The sequence below is a fragment of the Coregonus clupeaformis genome, unplaced genomic scaffold (genome assembly GCF_020615455.1).
Source record: "Coregonus clupeaformis isolate EN_2021a unplaced genomic scaffold, ASM2061545v1 scaf1821, whole genome shotgun sequence".
NCBI lineage: Eukaryota > Metazoa > Chordata > Actinopteri > Salmoniformes > Salmonidae > Coregonus > Coregonus clupeaformis.
The window spans coordinates 59547-73598 of record NW_025535275.1 but is presented as its reverse complement, the minus strand read 5'-3'; the positions used below and the strand labels follow the sequence as shown (position 1 = coordinate 73598).

Sequence of the window (14052 nt, the reverse complement as noted above, 5' to 3'; positions counted from 1 at the left end):
TTTGTAGCAACTAAGGTGTAATTATCTTTGTGTGTCTTTCATATTTCAGGGACCAATGCAATAGCTGCAGCCATAAGTGATAGCTGGAAAAGGCTATACGGACACTCCTGACCTGCAAAACACATTTTTATTTCAGAATTACTCAAAATAAGGTTACGGTTAGAGGTAGGGTTAAGGTAAGGGTCAGTTTTAGATTTTGGTAGGTTGTTTTACAAGTCACTGTCTGTTATAGCCTCTGCCATTTGAGCATAATGGATATGCAGATAATGTATTCACTGATTGCTTGTGATAGCTCTCTGACATAGTTTGTCACTTGTGTATGAACATAGCATAGCAAAATAGAGGTTAGTCGTCTTAGGATATTTTGATATGAGAATTTTATAAGCACCGCACAGAAAGTTGTTTTGGTAAATAATTTGTATTAATTTTTTTACACCGGTTGTCCACATTTGATGAGGTAAGCATGTGACGCCATTTCCGGCCTACCGGATGTTGAGTGAGGAGAAAAAAACAATTGAATCACGAATACAATAAGCTCAAATTTTAAATAATGTCACACAACATTGTATCTGAACGTTGTCGTAAACATGAATGTTATGTGCAATGCATTATTTATACATTTTGATATTTGTCGGCTTTGGACTACAACACGGTATGTTGACATTAGCTAGCTAGTAGCTTTCATCATGTCGACAGGTATCTAACTGGTGGTTCGAGGACAAGTCTGCACTAACACATATTTGGGTGAGTAACCACGAGTCTTACATTAAACAGATCTAGCTATGGCGTGCATGTTTCTTCTTTAGCTAGCGAGCTAACTGGATTTAGAGTATGTTTTCTAACATGTCGGCCTACCTGCAGAGTTTCGCTATAGCTAACGTTAGTTGACCCAGTGCCTTCCGAAAGTATTCACACCCCTAGAGTTTTTCCACTTTTTGTTGTGTTATAGCCTGAATTTAAAATTGCGAATTTGTCACAGGCCTACACACAATACCCCATAATGTCAAAGTGGAATTATGTTTTTAGAAATTTTTACAAATGAAAAGCTGAAATGTCTTGAGTCAATAAGTGTGCAACCCCTTTGTTATGGCAAGCCTAAATAAGTTCAGGAGTAAAAATGTGCTTAAGTCACCTAAGTTGCATGGACTCACTCTGTGTGCAATAGTGTTTAACATGATTTTTGAACGACTACCTCATCTCTGTACATACAATTATCTGTAAGGTCCCTCAGTCGAGTTGTGAATTTCAGACCGATTCAACCACAAAGACCAGGGAGGTTTTCCAATGTTTTGCAAAGAAGGGCACCTATTGGTAAAAAATAAAAATGCAGACATTGAATATCCCTTTGAACTTGAAGTTATTAATTACACTGGATGGTGTATCAATACACTCAGTCACTACAAAGATACAGGCGTCCTTCCTAACTCAGTTGCCAGAGAGGATGGATCAACAACATTGTAGTTACTCCACAATACTAACATAAATGACAGTGAAAATAAGCCTGTACAGAATAAACATTCCAAAACATGCGTCCTGTTTGCAATAAGGCACTAAAGTAAAACTGCAAATGTGGCAAAGAAATTAACTTTATGTCCTGAATACAAAGCGTTATGTTTGGGGCAAATCCAACATTTACATTTACGTCATTTAGCAGACGCTCTTATCCAGAGCGACTTACAAATTGGTGCATTCAACTTATGATAGCCAGTGGGACAACCACTTATTATTATTTTTTTATGGGGGGGGTAGAAGGATTACTTTTATACTATTCCAGATATTCCTTAAGAGGTAGGGTTTCAAGTGTCTCCGGAAGGTGGTCAGTGACTCCGCTGTCCTGGCATCGTGGTGGAGCTTGTTCCACCATTGGGGTGCCAGAGCAGCGAATAGCTTTGACTGGGCTGAGCTGGAACTGTGCTTCCGTAGAGGTAGGGGGGCTAGCAGGCCAGAGGTGGATGAACGTAGTGCCCTCGTTTGGGTGTAGGGTCTGATCAGAGCCTGAAGGTAAGGAGGTGCCGTTCCCCCTCACAGCTCCGTAGGCAAGCACCATGGTCTTGTAGTAGATGTGAGCCTCAACTGGAAGCCAGTGGAGTGTGCGGAGGAGCGGGGTGACATGAGAGAACTTGGGAAGGTTGAACACCAGACGGGCTGCAGCGTTCTGGATAAGTTGTAGGGGTTTAATGGCACAGGCAGGGAGCCCAGCCAACAGCGAGTTGCAGTAATCCAGACGGGAGATGACAAGTGCCTGGATTAGGACCTGTGCCGCTTTCTGTGTAGGGTAGGTGGTGATCCGACATCCACACTGATATGTCTGCCAGATATGCAGAGATGCGATTCGCCACCTGGTTATCAGAAGGGGGAAAGGAGAAAATTAATTGTGTGTTGTCTGCGTAGAAATGATAGGAGAGACCATGTGAGGATATGACAGAGCCAAGTGACTTGGTGTATAGAGAGAATAGGAGAGGGCCTAGAACTGAGCCCTGGGGGACACCAGTGGTGAGAGCACGTGGTGCGGAGACAGATTCTCGCCACGCCACCTGGTAGGAGCGACCTGTCAGGTAGGACGCAATCCAAGAGTGAGCAGTGCCGGAAATGCCCAACTCGGAGAGGGTGGAGAGGAGGATCTGATGGTTCACAGTATCAAAGGCAGCAGATAGGTCAAGAAGGATAAGAGCAGAGGAGAGAGAGTTAGCTTTAGCAGTGCGGAGAGCCTCCGTGACACAGAGAAGAGCAGTCTCAGTTGAATGATCAGTCTTGAAACCTGACTGGTTTGGATCAATAAGGTCATTCTGAGAGAGATAGCAGGAGAGTTGGCTAGAGACGGCACGCTCAAGAGTTTTGGAGAGAAAAGAAAGAAGGGATACTGGTCTGTAGTTGTTTTTTGAGGAGGGGTGCAACTCTCGCTCTCTTGAAGACGGAAGGGACATGGCCAGCGGTCAAGGATGAGTTGATGAACGAGGTGAGGTAAGGGCGAAGGTCTCCGGAAATGGTCTGGAGAAGAGAGGAGGGGATAGGGTCAAGCGGGCAGGTTGTTGGGCGGCCGGCCGTCACAAGTCGCAAGATTTCATCTGGAGAGAGGGGAGAAAGAAGTCAAAGCATAGGGTAGGGCAGTGTGAGCAGGACCAGCGGTGTCATTTGACTTAATAAATGAGGATCGGATGTCGTCAACCTTCTTTTCAAAATGGTTGACGAAGTCATCCACAGAGAGGGAGGAGGAGGATTCAGCAGGGAGGAGAAGGTGGCAAAGAGCTTCCTATGGTTAGAGGCAGAGGCTTGAAATTTAGAGTGGTAGAAAGTGGCTTTAGCAGCGGAAACAGAGGAAGAGAATGTAGAGAGAAGGGAGTGAAAATATGACAGGTCCGCAGGGAGTCTAGTTTTCCTCCATTTCCGCTCGGCTGCCCGAAGCCCTCTTCTGTGAGCTCGCAATGAGTCGTCAAGTCACGGAGCAGGAGGGGAGGACCGAGCCAGCTGGGAGGATAGGGGATATAGAGAGTCAAAAGATGCAGAAAGGGAGGAGAGGAGGGTTGAGGAGGCAGAATCAGGAGATCGGAGGGAGAAGGATTTAGCAGAGGGAAGAGATGATAGGATGGAAGAGGAGAGTAGCGGGAGAGAGAGAGCGAAGGTTGCGACGGCACATTACCTTCTGAGTAGGGGCAGAGTGAGTAGTGTTGGAGGAGAGCGAGAGAGAAAAGGATACAAAGTAGAGGTCGGAGACTTGGAGGGGAGTTGCAGTGAGATTAGTAGAAGAACAGCATCTAGTAAAGATGAGGTCAAGCGTATTGCCTGCCTTGTGAGTAGGGGGGGACGGTGAGAGGGTGAGGTCAAAAGAGGAAAGGAGTGGAAAGGAGGCAGGGAGAAATTAGTCAAAGGCAGACGTAGGGAGGTTAAAGTCACCCAGAACTGTGAGGGGTGAGCCATCCTCAGGAAATAAGCTTATCAAGGCGTCAAGCTCATTGATGAACTCTCCAAGGTAACCTGGAGGGCGATAAATAAGGATGTTAAGCTTGAATGGGCTAGTGACGGTGACAGCATGGAATTCAAATGAGGAGATAGACAGATGGGTCAGGGGGAAAAAAGAGAATGTCCACTTGGGAGAGATGAGGATTCCTGTGCCACCGCCGCGCTGACCAGATGCTCTCGGAGTATGCGAGAACACATGATCAGACGAGGAAAGAGCAGTAGGAGTAGCAGTGTTTTCTGTGGTAATCCATGTTTCCGTCAGCGCCAAGAAGTCGAGGAACTGGAGGGTAGCATAGGCTGTTCGGCAGTTCCAGAGGCTGCCAGAGACCTGGAACTCCACGTGGGTCGTGCGCGCAGGGACCACCAGATTTGAGTGGCAGCAGCCACGCGGTGTGAAGCGTTTGTATGGCCTGTGCAGAGAGGAGAGAACAGGGATAGACAGACACATAGTTGACAGGCTACAGAAAAGGCTACAATAATGCAAAGGAAATCGGAATGAAATTTACCAAACATCTGGGAAAGCGAGAGAGCGGGGCCTCCCTCACTTACGTTTCACTGAAACACTCAAATATAACTCTCCCAACTTCCACTTTAGAAATTATAGAGTACCACTCTTCATATTTTCAAACATGGAGGTAGCTGCATCATGTTATGGGATGCTTGTCATCGGCAAGGACTAGGGAGTTTTTTATTTTTATAAAAATAAACGGAATAGAGCTAAGCACAGGCAAAATCCTAGAGGAAAACCTGGTTCAGTCTGCTTTCCAACAGACACTGGGAGACTAAATTAATCTTTCAGCAGGTCAATAACCTAAAACACAAAGCCAAATATACACAGGAGTTGCTTACCAAGATGACATTGAATGTTCCTGAGTGGCCTAGTTACAGTTTTGACATAAATCGGCTTCAAAATCTATGGCAAGACTTGAAAATGACTGTCTGACAATGATCAACAATCAACTTGACAGAGCTTGAAGAATTTTAAAAAGAATGTGTAAATATTGTACAATCCAGGTATGCAAAGTTCTTTGAGCAGTGGTGTCAAGCTCATTCCAGGGAGGGCCTAGTGTCTGCTTGTTTTTGTTTTTTAACTTTCAATTAAGACCTAGACAACCAGGTGAGGGGAGTTCCTTACTAATTTGTGACCTTAATTCAAGTACAAGGAAAGAGCGAAAACCTGCAGATACTTGGCCCTCCGTGGAATGAGTTTTTGTCACTTGTGTCTTAGAGACTTACCCAGAAAGACTCACAGCTGTAATCGCTGCCAAAGGTGATTCTAACATGTATTCACTCGGGTGTGAATACTTATGTAAATGAGATATTTCAGTATTTAATTTACAATAAATGTGAGAAAAAAAATCTAAAAACATGTTTTCACTTTGTCATTATAGGGTATTGTGTGTAGAAGGGTGAGAAAATATATTGAATCAGTTTTGAATTCAGGCTGTAACACAATAAAATGTGAAATATGTCAAGGGGTATGAATACTTTCTGAAGGCACTGTAGCTAGCTGCCTACAGCGACAAGAGGAATGGATTTGATTTGGGAATTTCCGTAGTTAGTTATTTTCACTTCGATTAGATCATCTGGATGTCAGACAGCCTCTATGGGTTGTGGTGCCTACAACTTATCAATTTGATTCAATGCATGGAAGACAGAAGTTGAAACACTCAAACCCAACAGAACAACAATGCATCAGTGTGTGAGTATGTGAGGTACATGTGGGCTGTTGTTTGGTGGGACAATTTGAATGACAGCATGGAAATAATATGGGGATAAAATGTTGCACAGGCTGCTAAATACTGGTGCATAAATACAGATGCAAAATGTAGTGGTATGTTTATATATTTCTTTTTTTCAAGTCAGTAGCACAGCCCCATCCCTGTCTTGTCCCAATCTATGGAAGGGGTGTTCTTGGCCATTCTTGCAAGGGGCCCCACAGGGTGGGGGGATTATGTGTTGTGAGGGGCCCCAGCAAGACTGACTAACATTTCTGCAACGTGTGCAAAGGGGAAGTTAACTCAAATTACAACCTAACATGACTGTTAGTTCGATAACCCAAGACAGTTTTCGGATATGCATTTTGTTAAGTTATGATGTAGAATCAGGTGGCTCAAACTTCTATCTTCTGTTAAGGTACCTGGAGACGGTAGTGGGGGTTACCTGGCTAGTTTGTGGTGGAAGAGGAGAAGCATGTTTTGAACAAAAACTGGATGATCGTTCTTGCCTGGGCTGCTATTGGAGGATCTACGTTAAACATTTACATTTTCCTCATCAGTCCCGCCAGAGAGCCTGCCTAAAAATAAAGACCGTAAGTATTAAAATAGCATAAGAAAGTCACTCATGTGATGGAAATACTAGCGTCTTGTTACTAGTATTCCAGAGGCTAGAAAAATTCCATCCTGAATCTAGTTTTAATGAAAATTCTCCTCTTGCCTATGTTTGGTTTGAAAACACAGAGCAAGAGACTGACTGACATGGGAAGTAAAATGTCCCTCAGTAGAGGAGTCAATGATGAGGAAACGGAGTCAGCCGTATCTGCTGTCCATAGCAACCCTCCTGAACCCTTGCCTGCCCTGACTAACGAGAAATCGGTAACTACTGATACTGGCAATGGAGACACTACTGTTCTAATGTGTCCCTCTTCAGGGTGTTTTCATGTCTATAACTGTGTATCTCATACAATATACAGTGGGGGAAAAAAGTATTTAGTCAGCCACCAATTGTGCAAGTTCTCCCACTTAAAAATATGGGAGAGGCCTGTATTTTCCATCATAGGTACACGTCAACTATGACAGACAAAATGAGAAAAAAGTTTCCAGAAAATCACATTGTAGGATTTTAAATGAATTTATTTGCAAATTATGGTGGAAAATAAGTATTTGGTCAATAACAAAAGTGTCTCAATACTTTGTTATATACCCTTTGTTGGCAATTACACAGGTCAAACGTTTTCTGTAAGTCTTCACAAGGTTTTCACACACTGTTGCTGGTATTTTGGTCCATTCCTTCATGCAGATCTCCTCTAGAGCAGTGATGTTTTGGGGCTGTCGCTGGGCAACACAGACTTTCAACTCCCTCCAAAGATTTTCTATGGGGTTGAGATCTGGAGACTGGCTAGGCCACTCCAGGACCTTGAAATGCTTCTTACGAAGCCACTCCTTTGTTGCCCGGGCGGTGTGTTTGGGATCATTGTCATGCTGAAAGACCCAGCCACATTTCATCTTCAATGCCCTTGCTGATGGAAGGAGGTTTTCACTCAAAATCTCACGATACATGGCCCCATTCATTCTTTCCTTTACACGGATCAGTCGTCCTGGTCCCTTTGCAGAAAAACAGCCCCAAAGCATGATGTTTCCACCCCCATGCTTCACAGTAGGTATGGTGTTCTTTGGATGCAACTCAGCATTCTTTGTCCTCCAAACACGACGAGTTGAGTTTTTACCAAAAAGTTATATTTTGGTTTCATCTGACCATATGACATTCTCCCAATCCTCTTCTGGATCATCCAAATGCACTCTAGCAAACTTCAGACGGGCCTGGACATGTACTGGCTTAAGCAGGGGGGACACGTCTGGCACTGCAGGATTTGAGTCCCTGGCGGCGTAGTGTGTTACTGATGGTAGGCTTTGTTACTTTGGTCCCAGCTCTCTGCAGGTCATTCACTAGGTCCCCCCGTGTGGTTCTGGGATTTTTGCTCACCGTTCTTGTGATCATTTTGACCCCACAGGGTGAGATCTTGCGTGGAGCCCCAGATCGAGGGAGATTATCAGTGGTCTTGTATGTCTTCCATTTCCTAATAATTGCTCCCACAGTTGATTTCTTCAAACCAAGCTGCTTACCTATTGCAGATTCAGTTTTCCCAGCCTGGTGCAGGTCTACAATTTTGTTTCTGGTGTCCTTTGACAGCTCTTTGGTCTTGGCCATAGTGGAGTTTGGAGTGTGACTGTTTGAGGTTGTGAACAGGTGTCTTTTATATTGATAACAAGTTCAAACAGGTGCCATTAATACAGGTAACGAGTATAGGACAGAGGAGCCTCTTAAAGAAGAAGTTACAGGTCTGTGAGAGGCAGAAATCTTGCTTGTTTGTAGGTGACCAAATACTTATTTTCCACCATAATTTGCAAATAAATTCATTAAAAATCCTACAATGTGATTTACTTGATTTTTTTTCCTCATTTTGTCTGTCATAGTTGACGTGTACCTATGATGAAAATTACAGACCTCTCTCATCTTTTTAAGTGGGAGAACTTGCACAATTGGTGGCTGACTAAATACTTTTTTTCCCCACTGTACCCATATGTTTGTCTGATATGTGCAGTGTTTGCCTGTTTCTATATTTGATTAGGAAAACTAAGACAGGCGCAAAAGGAAAGCATTACCATGTTATACCCTTAAAAAATTTTTTATATATATATTTGTTTTTTTTACAGCCATCTGAAGAGAAGATCAGCAAAGAGGTAGACAACTGCCATAACATGCCCCCTATGAAGGAGCCCTTACAAAGGCCCCAACAACAGAGAAAAAGTAGAAGCCAGCAGAACAAAGTGGTAGCTGAATCCTCTGACACACTGTCACTACCAGGTACCCCTGTTTCGGCTGACCTTCCTAATTCCGGAAAGGTAAACTCTGGTGACATTAATCACAGAAGAAAGCGAACAAAGACCCAGGCAAACGTGGAGAAAATGCATGTTAATTCACCTGCTACTGGTCATGCTAAAACTCACTGTGGAAGTGTCAATCCTGAAGGGCATTTATCACTTACTGGGAGTGAGCAAACAATGAACTGTGTCACAAAAGAGCTGGTGGATGTAACAAGGCCAGCAGAGGTAGACGTTGTTAGGAAACGTGGTCGCCCTCGCAAGAAGGCAAAGATGCTGCATACTGTGCTACAAACAGAGCAGAGTTCTTCTCATCTGAGCACTGCAGAATCAAAGGATTGGAGTGAAACAATGACTGACAGAGCGAATGCCATTTATTTTACTACAAACTGTGTAGAAAACAGGAATGACAAGTCTCTCAGAGCTAGGGAAACAAAAGCAGTCCCTCTAAACCGTAAACCAAGCAATACAGTGGTGTCTGTTCTTGACTCGTCGCCCCAAGACCATCAACCAGCCGAATCTAGCCCTGTGGCTATCGCACCCTTGGAACCAAAAAGGAAAAGGGGGCGACCGAAGGGGTCGACCAAGAAACGACCTGGAAAAACCATGAACACTATTTCAGTGCAACAATCCCATGTAACAGAAGACAAAATGGTCATTAAAAAGGAACCTGATGAGATGCTATCTGAGGAAAAGAGAGGAAACATTGGTCCTCAGCCTGAGGAAGCTCCTGTTGAGCCTAAACACAGAGTAGGACGACCACCAAAGAAAACAACGCTCGTGAGGCAGTTTGCATTAGCACAGAGAAAATCATGTTCCATTGCAGCATCTGTGAATTCCCAGGATATTTCACCACAACATCAGAAGATTGAGACTGAACGTTCACTAGATTATATAGCAAGGCATGTGTCTGTTTCACTTAGTCGCGTTGATTCTCAGAGAGGTGGGAGGTCAAGTGGGACTGCTGATGTGATCTCTAATGTGAAGTGTGAGGATATTGAAATAGAGCTGGGTGATTTTAATTCCGTGGCACAGTCAAATTGTCTCATGTCTTTTCAATGCCACACTGACACCAGTGTGAAGGTTGAGCCCTGTAGTACTAGTTGTGACGGCACTGAGTTCAAAAAGCCACTCAAAGTTGACAAACGCAGAGAAACTGCTGGCACTGCTCCCAGAAAGCGATGCCGGTTCGTTTTTGGAAAAATGAAGTACAAGAAGGGAAAGAGGAAAAGGTGCATAGATAGAGGTAGACTCCAACGTGAGATCTCACAGGGAGATCCAGACACCATGTCAAAGCAGGCCGATGAAGGCAATGGTGACGTTGGAGAGGGGATGGACTGTGGCGAATCAGCATGGGAGTATGAAGGTAACACAAATGACAGCTTTTCAAATGGAAGTAAATCAACAGATGAAGGATTTAAAGATTTGCCTGAGAGTCACCTAAATCCAATCATCACTGATGTAAACATATTAGAAACTATGTCGCATGAGTCCTTTTCGAAATCAGATGTCGTACAAGGTGAGGAATTCACAAGTAAGAAAATCAAGAAGGAGAGAGATGGTGTAGGCGATGAAACTGAATATAACTCAACAAGCAGTTGTCTGAAGGCTAGGGGTCGACCAAAAGGGAGACCAAAAGGCACAGGGAAAACCTGTGAGTACTGCGGTCGCCATTTTGATTTTGTGTCTGTATATACCGTCCATCTACGCACTCATACAGGCGAAAGGCCCTATAAGTGCATTGATTGTGACCAAGATTTTGCCCAGCTATCTAACTTAAAAAGTCATATCAAGAAACATAACAAGCGCTGTGGGCCTCTGAAGTGTCCTTATTGCAAAATCAAGTTCAGTAATTCAAAGGAATTGCTTGCTCATTGCAAGTGGCACTCGCAGAACCCGAACCAGGACTCTGAGTTTGGGAGGAATACGAAGGATAACAGAAATGATGCCACTCATACACCCCCTGTTTCCCTGAAAGAAAGGAGGAAAAGGGGGAAAGGGGGGATACTCAAATGCCACATTTGTGGGAAAGTATTTCCCTTTTGGTCTGGTCTACAGGTTCACATACGTATGCACACTGGGGAAAAACCATATATCTGTAAAGTATGTGGGAAAGCCTTTAGTAATCGCTCATCAATTCGTATTCATGAGGTGACACACTGGTCCATTAAGCCTTACAACTGCAATAGGTGTGGGAAGAGTTTCACTCAGTTGTCATCTGCAAAAAAACATCCCTGCAAGGGTCTGCGGGAGAGTAATGACAGAGAGTGCCGGAAGAAGCCTTTCATATCTTTTACATGCCACATCTGCGAAGAGAGATTTGTTCAGCGGCGTCAGTACAAAACCCACCTGAAAACCCATGCTGGTGCGAAGCTCTTTCGCTGTTTATTCTGTGACCAGCTGTTTAGTGTGATGTCCGAATTTGAAGAGCACCACCAATATTGCACCAAAGTTAGGGGGGAGAAGATGACATCCAAATCTGAATTTAGGATTTGGAAACCTAGAGCCCCTAATCAGCAGAGATCGCAGCAGCAAAGTGTCAAGAGTCATTCACCAGTCAAGATTCATTCACCAGTCACCCAATCAGTATTTCCTGCAGCTGCTGATAGTCAACCATTTCAGAACCTTGGACAGAGTTCAGCTTCCTCTGCCTCGTTGCTGAACTGTGAACCTACCCCACAGCAAAAACCAAGTGGTCATCAGTCTTCACAAACCCATCCCAAAAAACCCATTGCTGCAACTCTGCGCCCCTTCCAAACATGCATTATACCCACAAATAATCTCACCCCCCTTGTATCAAAGTTGAACAGCCTAGATCGTAAATCTGACCCGAGGAAGTACTTATGCCCACGTTGTGGACGACTCTTCAGACACACAGGGAGACTCCGAGCCCACATGCTAACTCATGCCCACAGTCAGAGCTACACCTGTGACTGCTGTGGAAAGACCCTGGAAAGCTGGAAAAAGCTTTGGCTCCACCAGCGAGTCCACAGACAGAAACTAGGACGGTTCTCATGTCCAAAGTGTCGTCAAGGTTTCCGCTTCGTTGGGCCCTACAAGCAGCACATGCTGCGAGAACACCCTGAGTACCAGTGGATCGATGAGAGACCAAACAAAACTCTCAAAGGACTTGACCAGCAGCAGTGCCTGCCTTATCAATGTGAGGAGTGCAACACCAGCTTCAGGACACTAGATTTGCTTTTCAATCATCAGCTTTGCCATTCCTCACCAGGTGACCACAGTATGTGGATACAGGACGACTGCTTTGATTACTCTCCATCGACACATGAACATGATGTACTTTCCAACATGAATGGATTTGAACCTCACATGAACAGTGGCGTAACACACACCCATCAGGAACTCCACCATAGCTACTACCCTTCTCCACCTCTTCAAGAAAACCACCCACAAGGTTCACATCTCCCTCATTACTTTTCCAATCATTCAGACCTACCCCATTCACTGTCACCCCTTATACCCGTGCCTCCCCCAATGCAACACCCAGGTTTCCAACCAGGCCTCCAGTCATATGACTCCACCCAGCTGCTCACAAGCTCTCTATCACCTCTGTACTCACAGGTAGAGACCATTCCAAACCCTGACAGAAAAGAAGGGAATGTAAACAGGAAGCGGAGTAGAATTTATGGGAATGCGACTAAACGTGCTGCTAGATCCAAGGAGGGCAAGGCGACAACGGGGGGTTTGGATTGTGCGGAGTGCGGTGTTCAGTTTCCTGCTGTGTCACAACTGTATGACCATTATTTGCAGCATGCCAGGGGAGAGGTGTAAGAAGCGAAAATGATGGACCTTGTTTTATCACAAAGGCAAGTTATCCCCCCATCTCTTGCTCAGAGGTTTACTTCTATCAGTTTAGAAATGACTCATAGGTCAACCAACAAAAATGGCATTTTTAACACATAAGGAGTTGTTTGGTTGTTGTATTGATTTTTGAATGTATATTCTGTTGAATGGAGATTTTTACTCTGGTTGCTTGTTGGACATTAGGGAAGCTGATGACTTTTGGTTGTTATTTGAATTACTTACACTGATACATTTTAAGTTGACAGTATTTTATTTTTTATTGGTCCCCTAACTTCACCTTTTTGTGGGAAAATGGAAATCTGAAAACATGGTAAGTGCTTTTATACATTGGAGTAGTTGTAGCAGGTTTGAGACGAGGACAGATCATGGCCTGCAATCTATTTTTCAATGGTAGTTTGAGTGTAAATTACAATGCTTTATCATGGAACATTGTCATACCTCTTAATGTCATTGTTAACCACTTACTGTCAGACTCTGATGCTCAACTGATGAAAAATAATGTCGTAATTTAGCCTACCAATACAAGTGATTAACATCTATTTTTATTCTGTCCATTTATTTAAAATAAAATTCTAAACCTCATGTTTTGCAAGTTACAGTCATTTATTCTGTGGTTAAGTGTTAATTTGTAACTTTTGCAAGACAAATCTTTTAACTGCAAATACTCTAGTCTTTTTAACTAATATGCCTACATTCCCTCATGTTTACAGAAAGTTATTTTGTTTAGAAAAGCAATTCTTGTTCTGTTGCTGATGAACTGACAGCTGTTTACATACTGTATATTTGACTTTCTAGCTTCACTCAGACAAAAATAAAAGCCACTTTTCTTATGTTGTGTTTATTTAATTGCAGACATATAGCCTAGCACAAGTACATATGTAGGCCTACAGGACACATGTCATGTGGGATTCACATGCTGGTTTGAATTATTTTGTTGTAGAATGCCCTTTTAAAGGCTCTGCTCTCATGGAAGTATTACATGGTTCTGTAGTTTGGTCACTGTGGAGATCAAACAAACTTTTCCCAGATGATGGGCAGTCAATGTAAGGTTAAACATTTTGCAAGAATTTAACTTTGAATTCAGATCGATGTGTTATGGACTACATTTTAATCTTAAGAACATGATCCTTGAGACTAATTTCAATTGTGACTAAATGTAATTACTATTCATTGCATTTCTTGCGCCCTTATATATAGTATAACATTGTAATAAAGCCTTATTATAATGTTGAGGCGCCGCTAATATTTTATTACGGTTACAAACGACAGAATGGGCCGTGATCCAAATGGGTGGCAGTAAATCAGTCACGCCACCTTCAAAACGTTGGGGTGAAAAACATTTTCTTCACAATCCCATCATCGGATGCGCACCGGTTGACATCGAAAATGGGGAAGATGCACATAATTTAGTTATAATGCAAATATGTTGTTTCTTCTACTGCAAACAAGATATGTAGTTTACCGGTATCTTTGAAATATTTTACACCCGTACATTAAACCGCAAGGGACAGAGGATCCATTGAATCTTGAGGAGCAGGCAAGGTAGGCGACAGAATTTGAGGTTAATGACGGTCACAGCCATATTCCATACATGATATCTTGCACCAATTAGTCACCGAGTTATCCTGCATGAATGCGTTCTGTTTTGACCAAAATTTGTGATCTTTAC

The 14052-nt window shown here is 43.4% G+C and overlaps 1 protein-coding gene across 2 annotated transcripts; it reads left to right on the top strand.

Moving 5' to 3' along the window:
* Nucleotides 1-477: 477 nt before the first annotated feature.
* Nucleotides 478-13213, top strand: LOC121585354. Of its 2 annotated transcripts, XM_041901730.2 has the most exons (4): nt 478-744; nt 6094-6268; nt 6417-6551; nt 8391-13213. In XM_041901730.2, the coding sequence occupies exons 3-4, from the start codon at nt 6435-6437 to the stop codon at nt 12348-12350; spliced, it is 4077 nt and encodes a 1358-aa protein (XP_041757664.2). In that variant the 5' UTR covers nt 478-744; nt 6094-6268; nt 6417-6434; the 3' UTR covers nt 12351-13213. The 2 variants fall into 2 exon arrangements, with proteins under 2 accessions (XP_041757664.2, XP_045074752.1); XM_045218817.1 differs by lacking the exon at nt 6417-6551.
* The last annotated feature ends 839 nt before the right edge of the window (nt 13214-14052 follow it).